Consider the following 16,228-nt stretch of genomic DNA (forward strand, 5'->3'; position numbering starts at 1 on the left):
CACTCATCAGAATCATCAACTACATACAATGAGAAGGGCAGCATTTGCCCAGGATCAAAGCTCAGAAGGCAGGAGGGGACAGGAGGAGGAATGGCATCAAGAATCACTGGCAGGAAGTGGGAACAGTGCAGTTACATTGTGAGTATTCTTATTAATGTCATAAAATAAAAAGTATTAATGATTGAATAGAAAGCCAGTTTGCTTCATTAACTTTCACTGACACCACAAATTAAAAATATAAGATTCAAAGATCACCTAGTGTAGAAGTCACAATAGTTTCTGTGTAGGGTCTGAGGAAAAACTCATCAGGTTTTCGGGTTCACATAGGCTGTCAGTAACTCAGATCTGCAGTTAAAACACAAAAGCTAAGCTATCACGAGCTCTGCTGGCCTAGTGGCAAGACACTGTACTGCAGTCCCAGAGGTAAGCGATCTGAATCGACCAGGTGCTCTGCTGGAGGAGGGACAATTTTCTCCTGTACCAGTTACCAGTCAGATCCAATTTGATGGTACATACACACATACATACACACATACATACATACATACATACATACATACGCTAAGAGATACATGAGGCTGTGTGCCAAGAAAACATTATTGGCAGAGCAGGTGGTGGGCCAGATCTGGTCCATGGTTATAGTTTACCAGAAACAAAGTACCTCGTTTTTCTCTGCTGGGCTTATATTGCCACATTTTGGCTAGCAGCCAAGTGTTTCACTGCTGTTGGGCCACCAGGGTTCTAAGCCACCAATGTAAAATTAAGAAAGACTGCTAGTTATCACATGAAGGAGACCCTAGAAACATGAGATTGGCCATGGCCACTCTGAGCCCATCCTTCTCCCTCTGGGCCTGGTGCACAGCCTCTGGCCCTCCTTTGGGATCAGAGTCCTCCCACTGACTCCCTGTCCCTAACTCCTCACAACAAGGCAATGATTCCTGCTTCTGAACTGCACCCCCCTGGGAGCAGCTCTTGACACTGCAGCATGTACATGTGGGCAGCAAGCCTCACCTGAGGAGCAGGGTGCAGTGTTTGGGGAAAAGGCTTTGCTGCGAGGACATCGGGGGCTCCGAGAGTTGACAGCTACCACCTTCCCAGAAGGTGGCAGTGGCTGCTCCTCCTGGGTGGGCTTCACGGAGGCCATAGAGGCAGCAGTGGCTTCCTGAGCCTGTGACAAAGACAGTGGGACCACGTTTAACCACAGCATGTGCCTGTGTAGGGGTAGAGGCCATGAAGGGCACACTGGGATCCAGCCAGCTGGGAGGCCTTCCAGGAACCCCAGGAAGGTGGCCTCTTAAAAAGTTGCTTCTCCACATGAGGGAGCCCTGGTGGCTTAATGATAAGGAACGGCACTGCCAACACAAAGATACATGGTTTAAACCCACCAGCTGCTCCACAGGAGAAAGATGAGCAGTATCCTCTCATGCTAGATCTACTACCTTTGAAAACTCACTGGAGGGTCAGCTGTGGGTCATTTCCGACTAGATGGTACACAACAGGATAAGACTTGGCCATATGCTCCCTGTCTACTGTGTAGCAGAACAGCTTATCCACTAGGCCCCACCAACCACACAGTCACTCTAAGAGGACAGGACAAAGGGAGCTCTGGTGGCTTAGTGGCAGGAAGCTGTGCTGCAATCCCAGAGGCATGCAGTTTAAATCCACCAGATGATCCTTTGCCAGTTGGATCTGATTAGACAATACACAATAGCAACAACAAAAACCTCACAAACAAATAAATAAAAGGAGAGGATAGTTGTAGGGTCACTGCCACTGGCAAGAGGGGTAGCATGAAACTGTTTAGACCAAGAATATTCTGCTTAATAAACCTCAAACTTACGGGTTTTCATATGCCCAGAATGAGGCTCTTGTGTTCACCTCTGGAATACTCTTAACTGTGACCCCATCTCTGAACTTATTCTTGATATCACTGTCCTCAGGGGACACAGTCAAGCACTTGGCATCTTCTCCTCCTCCATAGCCATGTTCCCTGTGCCTGAGACAGAGCCTAAATCCCTTAAACAGTTCGCTCTACATGAGACAACAGCCTGAATCCCAGCCATGGCTCCCTCTGCCCAAGACAGAGCCTGAATCCCAGCGACGGTTCTCTGTGCCCAAAACAGAACCTGAATCCCAGCCATGGTTCTCTGTGCTGGAGACAGAGCCTGAATCCCAACCACAGTTGCCTCTACCTGAGATGACAACCTGAATCCCAGCCATAGCTCCCTTTGCCCAACACAGAGTTTGAATCCTAGCTATGGTTCCTTCTGCCTGAGACAACAGCCTGAATCCAGCTATGGCTCCCTTGACTATTAAAAGACTTAAGCCTAGCTATATTATCCTCAATTTTGATAGAGATTTAATCTCTGTCACAACTCCCTCCACCCTCAGATAGGGCCTGAATCCCTACCAGGCTCCTTTCACCCACTGTCTAGAGCTTGAATCACAGCCACAGCTCCTGCGCTGCATCTAGCTGGGCCCTACCTATTGGTCCCATTTTGTCACTGTCACCCACAGCCTACCCATCTCAACTGGTGTGGGCCTCAGCATCGATTTATCACTTGACTACCCAGTAGGGAACTAGAGTCTAGGAACTAGAGCAGAAGTGGTCTGCAGGAAATCTGGGGCACCCCCTATCTCATTTGGGTCATTACACACAGGAGTTCTCAGAAAGGGTTCCTAGATCCTTGTTTGTGGAGATTGTATTCCTTCTTCTACATGGATCTTATGTATATCCTGACCCCTTACTATGGGACATGTGCTTTGGCCTCTAGCCCCTTGCTGCAGCTCTGCAGCCCCACTGGAATTAGATGCCCCACTCACCGGCTTGGGGCTGACCTCAGTGGCAATGAGCTTGAGGAGGCAGCTGAGCAGGCGTTGTTTGTGCAGTGCAGCAGGTGCGGGGCCGGTGTGGGGCAGGGGGCCCGGCACAGCCAGCCAGTCATACTCCAGCTGCAGCTTGCTGGGCTTGCCAAGCATGAGGTAGACTTCGGCCAGCGTGAGGCTTTCGGACGTCTGCATGTTCCAGCCCTCCTCACGCACCTGCTGGGCCAACCTGCTGGTGGGCTGCACAGGAGGAGGCGGGGGCACGGTGTCCACGGCCATCCCTTTCTCCAGTAGCTCCTCTGCAGACACCTCAGCTGGGTCTTTAGTGCCACCACCATCAGGCTGCAGTCCACGGCCTTGGCTGGGTGGGGGTTCTGGATGAGGTGGGGCACAGACGGGGTATGGACCCTGAGCCAGGTCCACAGCATCCCCAGCACTGGGAGCACAGGCCTCAGGAGAGGTGCAGCACCCAGAGGATGGTCGCTCAGCCCTAGCTCGAGAGTCTGCACACTGGCACTTGTCTGGGATGATGAGGTCCTGGCAGGACTTCATGTAGCGGGGAACAGGGTCCAACAGGGACAGATCCTCTTCCAGGTCTGGCGGCTGGCCGCAGGTGCACAACTCACTGGACCCAGGGCCTGGGACACAGACTGGACCGTCCATGGGGCCCTTCTCCAGGCCCACTATGGTGTCCAGCAGTCCAGCAGGGAGCCTATCTGGGGCATCAGGGCTCCTCAAATTTGGGGTTGTCCCCTCCCCAGGGCCACTCTCAGGGGAACTCTCTCCAGAACTCTGTGAAGTATCAGCAGGAACAGTGGGCCGCCCAGTGGCCTTGCCCTCAGCTGCACCCCGGGCGCACTTGACCTGGCCCCTGGCTGTGCCCTGGCCACTCTGGATGCCCAGGATCTGGGCAGGTGGCAGAGTGTGGGCATCACGGGTGCCCTGCTTGCAACGGCCGCTCTCTTGCCAGTGCACTGTGCAGTAGGCCTTGGAGTGCACCACCCTGGCCACTCCTGGCAGTGGCGTCACCGTGGAGTTCTCGCCTGGAAATAGGTGCAGCGTTAGTCTCTCCTCCGCCGGGCATGGCTCCTGAAGCTGCCGCTCCTCCAATGTCTTGCGCTGCATATATCATCAAGGACTGCACTACTGAACTTGACCTAGTCACATCAGCAAGGGTGTCCAAGGATATAGGGTTTCCCTGAGAGTGGTCTCAGGGACACAAACAGGGTCTTGGGTCATGTCCACAGACAACAACCAACCACTCAGCATTTTCTTCTAGAAACTGACCAGCCACCCACCTCCACCACCAAGACCTGCTGGCCAAGAACCAAGCAGGGGGGCAAGCAGGGTGGCCAGGCCTTGTCCGGACACTTAACAATTGGCAGGCTGACTGGCTGAGAGTGGGCTCTGGAGGGCAGGTGGTGTGTGAAGTTGAAGCCCAGGGGCACAAAGGCCCCTGGTGTGGCTGCCGCACACCACACCCTACAAGAGGCCACAATTAGAACCAAGCTATGTGTCCTAAGGAACCAGAGGAAAGGATACGACTCGCACCTCCTGAAGGGCCCACTTCTGCTTCAGGAACTCGATGAGGCTAGAGACCTTTCGATGAAGCTCCACAATCATCCTGCAGAGAGGGGGCAGCGTTCTCAGCACAACATGGGAGGTTAGAGAACAGAGCAGTGCAGGGAGCAGAGTGCAGGGGGCAGCTCTATGTGAAATGACCACCTGTTGTGCACAGTGTTGTAAGGAGTCAAAACTGACTTAATGGCACCTAACAAATACTGCAGTGACTCAGAACACACATCAAATGTGTACGTGGAGGGAAAACCACCCTGGCCAGTGTGCAGACACATTAGACATGCGTGTGCAGGAAGCAGGAAGGAGCTCCCTGAAGGCTCATGGGAAAGAAGAAAGGTTGCACCCACTCAGTCCTCCAAGTACCACGTGCTTCCTGCTCGCACACACGCTGAGCCCTTTACTTAGTGTAGCTATCAGTGTGGAGCTTTGAGGACAGCAAGCTTGGCATGGTCCCCACCTCGGCCCATCTGATGTATAGGAACAGTGGAAAACCTCCTCAGGAACCCCCAACCCCGCCTCCACCATCACCTGAGCCGAGGGTTCTGGGCGAGGCTCTGCACACGGGCCCAGGCATGGTTGTTGCGAGGCTGCAACTCCACAGGAACCTTCAGGGGCAGGCGGACAGGTTTCTGGTCCTCCTCATCACTGAGGCCTGTGGGGATGAGGAGAGTTTGAGTGAGGGGGACCCAAAGCCCTCCTGGGGTGCAGAGGGGTGTGCACCACTCTGGAGGTAGAAGCAGCCGGCAGAACACCAGGAACCCAGTGATGGAGAAGCTCCAGCACTGCCCCTATCACTGGGAGGGCTGCAGTTACAAGAGCAGAGTCGCCAACCTCTGCCAGTCACTCCCTCTGGGCATCACAAGCTGTTTAGGAGAGATACATGCTGAAGACTCCACTCCCTCAGCCCAGCCCTGGACCATGTCTGCCTCCCCATCTGCCCTACCGTCAGGGTCACAGAGCTTCTTCAGAGCTCGGCACATGGGCGCCTTGATCCGCAGGTTCCTCCCTTTGTAGCGAACTGTGGTGGCCCTGGAGAGGGTGAAAAGGAGCATCAGGCCTGAGGAGGAGCTGCTGCCCCCTGCTGGTCACCGTGTAGAAGGGAAGAACACAGAGATGTTCTGACCCATAGCTAACCCTCCAGTAGGTTTTCAGAGATAGGAGACTACCCATCTTTCTCCACAGGAGCATGGTGGATTAGAACCATGTGCCTTGGGACTAGCAGTGTGGTTCCTTACCACTAGGCCACAAGACCTGAGAAAGAACCCTCATACCACCCTGAGTACATAGCAACACAAACACAGACCCCTTCAATCAACCCAGCCAGAGACTGACCCAGAAGCTGCCAATTTGTATTATTCTCATTTTCTTAAGAATACATTTGTATATTACTTGTGTGATTAAAAAGTTATCTTAAGAAAATCCATCCACTTGCTCACCATTCCATACTTTCTACATCCAGCTGTCTTTCCTTCCACCCACCTATTTAGCTATTATCTATCCACGCACTCATCGCTCTCTCCATCTGTCTACCTATCCAAACACTGACTAAGCTGCTTCTGTGTTGAAAATCAAGCATGACAAAGAGTAGAGGTACTCCAAAACTGTGTCCAGAGGCAAGAAAAGTCCTAAGAAGAACACTTCCCATTTCCAACTGAGGTGTGACTCAGGAGAGTTAGTGTACACACACAGGAAACATTCCCCACAATGTGCTGAACAAAGTGCTTGAGTCTTAACCACAACCCAGGTAAGGTGTCCAGACGACAAATGCTAGTGACGCTGAAGGATGTGAGGGGGCTGAAGGAGAAGCCGGGAGGACGATGCAAAGGAGGCAGCCACCAGGCATAGAACAGAGTCTAACAAGCACTAGCACCACACTGCTACGGAAACGGATGCCCTTCTCTGCTTCTGTTCTGCCTGCCTCAGAACACAAGCACAGGAGCAAGGCTCACAGAGTGATGGGCTGTGTGTGCCATGTGGCACCTGCATCTGCGATCACGCCACTTTCAGTTAAAACTGCTGATCTGGGACTTCCTCTTTGCCTTTTTTTCCACATGACTTGCACAGACTCTTTTTTATTACTAGGTAAGCACCTGTAATAACGTGCATTCTCCTTTTCTCTCAGAGAGGAGGGCTATGGGGGCCTGACACTAAAGCACTGTGCAGCTGGACAGAGTAAAATTCAAGCTCACAGATGTGATGGACTCGTAGGGCCAGTCATGAGTCTGGATGCTGGTTTGCCCTCCTTACTCTCGGACCTCTCTGGAGCTGAGTGACTGGAATCTGAGTGACTTGGTATCTGTTCATACAGCTCACCAAACACAGGACTCTCATGTGCTCCTCCCCTGTGCTTCACTGTCAAGGAAGACGGTAGAGGAGCCCTCCTCCAAGAAGTTGGCCTTTCTTTTCTGCTCCAAGATGTGTCCCTTCACTAAGAGGCTGATTCACTTCAGAGGTTTTGTTTCTGGGTCTGTGACTACAGAGACGTGAATTCACTGGAGAACTTTCTCAGTTCACTGCCCCTCATGTTAAGTCTCTGGCTAGATGTAGAGTCAACCAAGAGCTGAACCAAGTCTGAAACATGGACAGGGTTTAAGAGAAATGCTACCAGGTGTCTGGTCCTGCTCTCCAGCACCTATCTAATCATCTATCCTATCTGTTCACAGGTTGCTAACTTGGTTGGTAAAGAGCAAAATGTAATGTCCACAAATAGACATACAAATATGGCCACTGGTTTCCTACAAGGTGATGAAGAAACTTGATGGAGGAAGGACAGCAAAGGACAACCTCTCCCACGGGTGCGGCTGGAATAACTTCACATCCAAGATCTTAACTACACACATCACACCACAGGCAAATATCAGCTCACAAGAGAGGATGGGTCATTTCTCTCTTCCAGAATAAAAAGGAAACTTTCCAGGGCAAACAGACAAGCTTAGTTTGAAAAAACAAACCCACAAAATCAAACCCATGGCCACTGAGGCAAGTCTGACTCATCAACATAACCTCCACTGAGGCTTAAATCTTTGTTTTGGACGGGAGACGGTTGTCCATCTTTCTGTAGAGGAACAGCTAGTGGATTTGAACTGTCAATCTTTGTTAGCAGTACTATATATTATGCACAACACCAACAGGGCACCTTTCCAGGGAAACCTCAAATTTGAATACCTCTTTTTAATAAGAAATAAATATGGAAAAGACAATCATTCCAGAACTTGGAGAACTCCCACCAACATGGCTCTACTAACCCGTATCCACTGCTTTCACTTAGGAGACTCTAAGTACACTGCCGCGAAGTGAGGCCTCCTTGGTGGATAAGAGACCAGGATTGAGGTATGGACACAATTTCAAATTCAAAGTTCCCAGGACTGGTTCTAGCCTTCCCACCGCTGTCACCTGGCTACACAAGGGTCAGAGCTTTGACTTACAGGACAAGTCCACATGGGTAACTGTCCATCCCTGAGCTGATCTGGTGGCTGTGGTCAGAACTGCACTTTCCGTGAGGGCCAAGCCAAGTGCTTGTTTGATGGTAAGAAAGAAACATAAATGGTACCTGAGCCTTCAGGAATCAGAACTACAGACAGCCTTCCAACAGCCTTTCATCTCCAATAAAGATGTAAAACAGAGAGCCATAAAGCTCCAGAAGAAAACATAGGCCATCTTTGTGACCTTGGGAAAGGTAAATATTTAAATAAGAGGCCAAAGGGAGCTCTGGTGGCCTAGTGGCAAGACGCTGCACTGCAATCCCAGAGGTACGTGGTTCAAATCCACCAGAAGCTCTGCTGGAGAAGGAGGGGGCAATCTCCTCCTGTACCAGTCAGATCTGATTTGACGGTACATGTAAAAATAATACAATAAAAATTTAAATAAATAAATAAGAGGCCAATGGCACAACTGGAAAAAGGGAAAAGTGTGACAGGCTGGACTTGGTCAAAGTTGCTGAGAGACACTGGAAAGGACACATCACAGACTAGAAAAGATATGCTGGGCAGTTGTGTGTCTGAAATAAAGACAAGACGTTCTAGCTTCAATCAAAAAGAAACCTACACAAGATTTGAGGAGACACTTCATAAGAGAAGACACAGAAGCCTCAGAGAGATGCTCTGTATTCTTATACTCTTAGCTGATCCTCCAGTGGGTTTTCCAAGACTGTAAACTACATGGGAGATTACCCACCTTTCTCCCAAGGAACAGCTGGTGGATTCAGACCACCAGAGATCTCTATCATTAGTCACCAAGGAAATGCAAATCAGAGCCATGAAATACCACCTTGTCCCAGCACCCAAATCCACTTCGACTCTCAACCCTTTAGGACAGAGAACTATCCCAGTGGATTTCTTTTTTTTTTCTCTCTTTTTTATTATTGTTTGTGTGTGTACTGTCAAATCGGATCTGACTGGTACAGGAGGAGATTGTTCCTCCTTCTCCAGCAGAGCATCTGGTGGATTTGAACCACATACTTCCAGGATTGCAGTGCAGCTTCTTGCCACTAGACCACCAGAGCTCCCTCCCAGTGGGTTACTAAGGCTGTCCTGGAAGCTGACTGCCCTCATCTCTCTCTGTCCCATGGAATGGCAGGTGGATTCAGACTACTGACAGTCCAGTTCTTAACCACTGTGCCACCAGGCTTTTTCACTTCAACTGAGAGGGTAAATGACAAACCAAGTGAAAATGCCTAGCATAGCTGCAGATAGGGAGTGACTGGGACGCCCACTCTGGAGGGCAGCTGGCAGCCTTCACCAGGGGTTATTCATCCAGGTGAGATGAAAATCTGCACGCACATGTCTAGAGGCAGATGTCTGTGTGAAAAAATGTCCTCCCATTGGTAAGTGGACTATAAGGCTACGGCATCTAGTCACCAGTCACAGCCCCAAATCTGTTTACAGATAAAAAGCAGGAAACTACCCAGATGCTGCTAGGCAGCTTCCATAGGTCTCACAGCCATAGGAAACCATGGGGGTTCTATTCTGTGCTGCAGGGTTGCTGTGAGTTAGATCAACTCCACAGTAGTAAGGTACACACTGCTCCTCAACACAGCCAATCCACCTACAGGTTCCAACCAGATCCAGGGCCTCACTAGCTTCCTGTAACTCCACAAAGTCCATCCTGTCCCCCAGCCTAAGCTCTGCCCCATGTGCCTCCTTGTCCTGCTGCCTCCTCTAGAGTCCACAGTCACAGCAAAATGGAACCCCCTCTTTCTATACCTACAGCATCACAGTGCTGAGGGCTGAGCCAGCCAGCTGCTCTGGCCACTATATTCTACATGCTCTGTTATTTCTGTACATTTGGTGTTCCAGACAGACATTAAAAATGCTTTGTCCACTTCAACGATTTAGATCCTCCAGAAGAGCTGTGAGTGAGCATTAACATTACTGGTAGGTAAGTATATTCGTTTTCTCCTGGACACAAGAGCCTACTATTTGGTCCTAAAAGCCTTCTGAGGTCCCAATTCTTCTCACTATTTCTTAGTTGTTGGAACTGACGGAAAACCTCATAAGCAGTTCCTTACTTCACCTCTGCCTTGCATGCGGACTTCCGAGTTGTAAAACAATCCAGTTGTAGATGGGATTTGCTCCAGGACTTAAGAACAATAAATGGCATAGTTGAGCTTCTACATCTTGTGGTTCCTAACCTTTATACTATAATAGACAAAGTGCTAGTCAACAGGCCTTTTATTGTAAGAACTACCTTCCCTCTGTTACTTGATTTGTGCCATTATTAGAGCCTCTACTTGGAATATTAATGCTTTTTAATTTTTGACTCATGTACTTTTAACTTGTTAGTTAAATTTGTGTCTTCTAGGCTTCAACACTTCCATGATGCATCTTCAAGTATATGAACACACACGACTAAGCACAATTGATAACAGTGCATCTAAATTCCAAAATCAATCTCCATAATAGTCTGTGTTTCCTATTGCCAAAGGGGCCCTTTAGAGTAGTGAGAGAAGATCTTCACCCTGAAACCCACAGTGTCCCTTTTCAGCAGGAAGTAGCTAAGAGACTACACCATCCCCTTTTCCTTATGAATCAGGGTGAAGTCTCTCTCAGGGAGGAGTGATAGGGAATGGCAAAGGACACACTGACAAAGGAGATTAATCAGAACTGGCTTTGACAAGCACTGTGGCAAATCGACAATTAAAACAAACTTTCAGGAGGGGGAAGAAGAACAAACTGGGGAGGAGGGTAGAGAAAATAGTGCAACAATGAATGAATGAAAACCCAAAATCTCTGTAAATATTCATTAAAATTAATAAACTTTAATAATTAAAAAAAACCTGCTTTGTCAAACTCCTGCAAACATGACTGAAGGGAAACCAAATAGAGACATCAGGGTAGTCTCCCTCATGCTGGAGTTGGAGTGCTCCAGAGTGGGGGCTGCATGCTATTTCCAGACCTGGGAGATCTCTGGGGATAGCCCTGGTGTCAGGCCCACTGAGTATACAGCTCTTCCCTGCTGTTGAGCTAACACTCCTTATGCTCCCAGCCATGCACCTCGGGGCAGTTAGGAGTGTGAAGGAATAACCACAGAAAGTGAGATCTAGCTCTTCCTCAGTGGCCCTGAACAGCACTAGACATGAGGTGTGGACCCAGGAGACAGAACCCAATCAGGAGAGGAAGACCATCAGAAAACATGCAACAGGAAAATCAAGACTGAGAGATTTTCAGGAGTAGAAAGGACTCAGCACAGTCTAACACAGAAGGGTGGAGGGACAGAAAGAAACAGGAGGAGGATCAACCATGTGGTAACAGCCAACAGTTCCTAACACAGAACAGAAAAGCCCAGGGGAGGTGGCTGCTGTCTTTTATGCTAGAAGAGAGTGATATATCCTATGGGAAACAGAACTGCTGGTACTTCTGGTCCTGCATGCTAGTGTGGACTCACCCAGCCTGGATGAGCTCATTCAGCTTCGAGGCATTCTTGTCATCCATGCCTTCAAGTGAGGAGAAAAAGGAGTTAACATGGCACACAGGGAGATGAGGGTATCACAGTGCCCATGTGATCCCATTGCAAGATCTAAACCCCCATGCCCAGTAGTCAGGCTTCACAAAGAATTACCACCACCCATCAAGTAGAAAGAAGGATGTAACTGTTCTGGGGGTGCCCTGTAGCCTCCTCATGCCTCTGCACACACTCTCTACCTTTTCACAAGGTCTCCCCCAGGCCCCTACCATCCTACTCGCCTGGATCGGGAGGCCTTCCATGTCATGTGCACCCTGTCCCTCCTGTGCCCTGACCTGGGTGCTATGATCTGGTAGAAGGAGGCCAGGGGTCTCTTCACGGAGCCCCTGGGTTGGTCTGAACTATTGACCTTTCAATTGATTATCAATGCAAACATATGTATCATCCAAGATGGCCAACGCTGGCGCTCTGTCCTCTTTCTGTCCACACCCCTCTCAAGCCACTGCTCCTTAGAAAGAGAGGAGTCTCACAAGTACACCCTGAAATGTGAAGGACTAGTTGACTGAAGTCCCTTCTCTAATGCACAGAAGGACCCTGAAGTGGAGGTGCCATCACATCATGTAACAAGGGAGTGGGTAGTCAAGGAGAGGCATGGGGGGCTCACTGTGTGTGGTCATCCAGCAGAAAAGGAGGAGCCAAGCAGCATCTGGCACGGGCCAAGAGGCTGTGATTTTCCCTCACAGGGCTTGTGTCAAAGTGACTGAAGAACATAGAGTCACAGGGGACTTATAGACAATCTGAGCTGAGGGCATTTCAAAAACCACAGGTCTAGCCCCAAAACATGAAGACTGAAGGCACAGATGAGGACCTGTGGAGGCCATGATGGCTGTGTGTAATGGGTTCCCAGCCACAGGACCTGCTCTGACTACAGAGAATGTTAGGAAGACTGCTCTACCTGCTTTACCCCTGCTGCATGCCCTAGGAGGTGGTCAACTAGGAGAGCAGCCCTGTTCTCAGCAACATGGCTAAGGTCCTCAGGATACAGTTCGTGTGTCTCTGCAGGATGAGTGAGGGGGTGGGTGTATGTTGTGCGCAGGATGAGTGAGGGGTGTGTGTGGCTGTGTACCAAGGCACACAGATGTCCATGTTTGCCACTGAGTATGAGGTATTGTTTATGCACCTGCATGTGCGTAAGTAGTCAGATGAGAGAAGAAAGTGATGTGTGTACACACACGTGTTCCCAAGTGCAGATAGGCACAAGCTGTGAGTCCACTCATGCCTGCGTATACACATATATAAACAGTCAAATGTGTAAAAAGTATGTATGTGTACAGTTATGTGAACACATAGGTGTGTGCACGCTTCAATATGTGTGCTGTGTGGGTGTGTCTAAGTCTGTGTGTGTGTGCAGGTAGGTGTGCATATCTACACATACACATGCCCAGAGGCCTCATGGAGGGCTGACCCAAAGCCCAAAACCCCCGCCATGGAAGGCTGACACACAGCCCGTAGCCCCCATGGTGGAGGGCTGACCCACAGCCCGCAGCCCCCATTGTGGAGGGCTGACACACAGCCCAAAGTCCACGTGGTGTGGGCGAGGCATACTCACAGCCCCCGATCTTCTTGCGCAGCTCCCCGTAACAGATGAGTCCGTAGAGCTCCTGGGACGACTTCTTCAGTCCTCTTGAGAACACTGCAAGAGTTTTATTTTTATTATAAAAATAAAAGAGATAGTCCTGAGCAGGTGGACCCTGGTTGCACAGGACAGTGACAGAATGGTAGGTGGAATGGACGGGGAGAACAAGGGATACTGAACTCAGATGGCTCTCCTGGAGGTGAGGAAGGGGATCGTGATGATAACAGGCAGGTCACTGAACTTGTCAATTGTTCTCACCACCTCACCTGTCCTCTCCTCCTCTGACACCCCCAGCCCCACACAACAGTAATTGAGGGAAAGCAACATGACAAGAGTACTCATGCCGCACCAGTGACCCAGGAACCACCCCCCTCCAGTACAACAGCTCCCCCATCTGCTTTGAAAGGGAAACACTGCTAGAAGACATGGCCACAGAACCAAGCCCTGGCCAGTGAAGTATGGACCTGCTGTGGAAGCAGAAGAGTCCATTAATGAGACCAGCTCAGGCAGGACAGCTGTGAGCTACTTGGAACCGTGTGGACCTATATGTGGCTAGTAGAGCAGAAGGGCAGAATCTGGGTTCTTGATACCAGTCCCAGGTGTCATTTACACAGAGAACAAACATTGTGTGGAAGCACCATGATGTTGAGTTCACCCACTCCAGCCAGATCTCGCAGTGACTTGGGAGAACGTTTGCCCATACAGCCTCTCACACCTGCTTTCCTTGGCAGCCAGTATGAAAGCCTTAACATCTTACGTTTGAAAGAGGGAGACAGACAAGAGGCCAGAAGAAAATGCAAACATCACGTAAATGTGAGTATATGTGTCTAAGTGCATGCATGTTCATCTGTGTGCATGAGACAGTGAACAGGAAAGGAGATGAACATCACATTAGGGAGTGTGTGTGTAGATCTGAGAAGAGAGGAAACATCACATCTTGGTATGTGTGCATACACATACGCATTTGAGAACAGGAGCGGAAACAGACTCACAGAGTGTAAGTGTGTGTGAACACACGTGCACGTAGCTGCGTGCAGGAGAGAATGAAGAGGAAATGGCCATCACGTTAATGTGTGCCTGTGCATGTAAGCGTGAGAGTAAAGGAAACATCATATGGGGATGCGTGGGTGTGCATAAAATAGAGAACAGAAGAAACAGATTACTAGTGTAAGTGTGCACACACGCTTGTGTGCAGAAGAAAACAGGCAAGAAAATGGACAACACAATATCGGGTGCAAGTGTTGCCTGTGTAAGTGTGAGAGAACAGGAACTCTCATGGGGGTTAGAGTGTGCACATGTACGTGCACAAAATAGAGAACAGAAGAATAAACAGACACCATGTTGGTGTGAGCACTGTGTGTGAGAGATCATATTGAGGACAGGGGGTGTGGATCTGTGCGCAAGGGAGAGGACAGGTGAGCAAAGGGGCATCATGTGGGCACCCAGAGAACCAGGGATAGAAGAAAGGTCCTAGGAAGGGGCTCTGTGACTAGGTGACTCTGTGAAGCTCACGCTGCCAAAGTCCACATCAGCTGTTCTAGAATCTTTCCCGAGAAAAAGACCCCCCTGGATTTCACCAGGGTCTGAGAGGAGCTCATGATTTAGAAGCGCTAAAGACCCACCACCTGATGGACAAAACATGGTTCATGCAGAAAGCAGGCAACCTGCAGACACAGCATAGTCAGAAGTGCTGCTTCCGTCACAGGGAGATGGCAGACAAATAAAAAAACATCCCCAAGATTCCAACCACAGAGAATTAATGTCCCAGCACACTGCCAGAGTTGACAGTTAGTGTCACTCTAATCACCTAGTTATGTGGATAAGAGAGGGTCATAGGTCTGAGCCCCAAGAGAATCAGCCTCACTCATATCAGTCACACAGAGCCTAGCTCTGGCTAACATGGCCCCAGCGCCTTCATAGTAGGTATACAGGCCAAGATCTAGGGACTCAGAACCCACAGGAAACCCAGAGCCAGATGCACTAGCCGACACAGAGTCCAGTGGGAAGGGGAGCAGCAGAGCTAGAAAGCTGCCTCCAGCCATCTGCACATAGACAAAGGTCATCAGGCGCATCTGTAAAGAGCACAGGTCAAGACCATGCCACAGGGTCAGATGAAGCCTGGGGTCCGCTAGAGACCATGCACACAAGCCATGGGCAGCAGCACACACTCACCATTGTCAAAGTCAATGTACTTGGTGATCTTGTGCCACGTGCGGTAGTAGAAGTGCCGGACCTGCTCCTTGTTCTTCACCATGCTGGTGGGCTTGCCTTTCTTCTTGTACTTCAGGGCGATGTTATTCTGGATTGCCTCGAAGTCCTTCCCATGCTGGAAGACACAGTCCCAGTGAAAAGGGAGCACAACACAAGCCTAAGGGGCAGTATGAACACTGTCCTGAAAATGCATGGGTGTGGACCAGCTGGGGCAAGCAGAGCTCCCTCAGTGCTCTCTGTCACCAAGATCCAACCATGACGGAAGCTCAGGGATAAGAGGTAAGAACACTGGAATGGAAGAGAGGGAAAGCTGATCATGGACAGAGAGCTCCTCCTCTCATCACTTAGAAAACAATGTGACATCAGAGCTTTGAACTGGTTTAAAATAGTTACCTCATAAACTAGGACCATGTGCTCACTCCACACCAACCAAAACTGCTGCTACTGGGAAGAAGGGTCCTGGTGGCACAGCAGAGTAACTGCTGGTGTGCTAACCAGAATTATAGTTTATTTTTTTTTAATTTATTTTTTTTTAAATTTTTTTTAATTTTGATAGTTTAAATCCACCAGCTGCTCTATAGCAAAAAGACAGGCAGTTTCCTGCATTGAAGACTGATAGCTTTGGAAACTCACCAGAAGCCTACCACAGGTCAGAAGTGACTCAATTTTGTTGTGACTTTTTGTTTGGTGTACTGGTTTTTGTTTAAGGAAACAAACAGGAACATCCCATTTGAAGACAGCACCCAATCATACCATGATGAAAGAGTGCTCTTTCAATTCTGCAAGAATCCAGTTTCCCACATCCAGCTACTGAGACGTTCAGGAGGAAAGGGTGTAAGGGGACACTGGAAAGTAGCCCTCAATCAGGCAAGCAGCACACATGGCCATCACGTCTGAGCGAGCACAGCACTGCTCCCCACATGTGGCTGCCATGCAACCTAAAGTGGCCCTTGGTTATGGTAGTTGTATGGTTTCAAACCAGTTCAAAGACCTTCAAAAGACAGCTTCCAGAAGAAAGCAACCACACACTGTGATACTATGAGCCTGGAGTTCAGGCTGCTGCACGGCTGGTATTTT

General features: G+C 49.6%; 1 protein-coding gene across 1 annotated transcript in view; it reads right to left on the reverse strand.

The window, feature by feature from the left end:
* Positions 1 to 16,228, reverse strand: part of CRAMP1L (Crm, cramped-like (Drosophila)) — a 42,498-nt gene that overhangs the window by 10,878 nt on the left and 15,392 nt on the right. The window contains exons 3-10 of the mRNA XM_006901904.1: positions 15,113 to 15,266; positions 12,914 to 12,997; positions 11,287 to 11,335; positions 5,348 to 5,433; positions 4,933 to 5,056; positions 4,369 to 4,450; positions 2,824 to 3,945; positions 1,012 to 1,168 (exon numbers count right to left, since the gene is read on the reverse strand). Coding sequence (XP_006901966.1) covers positions 1,012 to 1,168; positions 2,824 to 3,945; positions 4,369 to 4,450; positions 4,933 to 5,056; positions 5,348 to 5,433; positions 11,287 to 11,335; positions 12,914 to 12,997; positions 15,113 to 15,266 — 1,858 coding nt within the window. The remainder of the gene's footprint in view (positions 1 to 1,011; positions 1,169 to 2,823; positions 3,946 to 4,368; positions 4,451 to 4,932; positions 5,057 to 5,347; positions 5,434 to 11,286; positions 11,336 to 12,913; positions 12,998 to 15,112; positions 15,267 to 16,228) is intronic.

Source organism: Elephantulus edwardii, unplaced genomic scaffold (assembly GCF_000299155.1).
Source record: "Elephantulus edwardii isolate Elephantulus edwardi_28Jun2011 unplaced genomic scaffold, EleEdw1.0 scaffold00350, whole genome shotgun sequence".
Classification (NCBI taxonomy): Eukaryota; Metazoa; Chordata; class Mammalia; order Macroscelidea; family Macroscelididae; genus Elephantulus; species Elephantulus edwardii.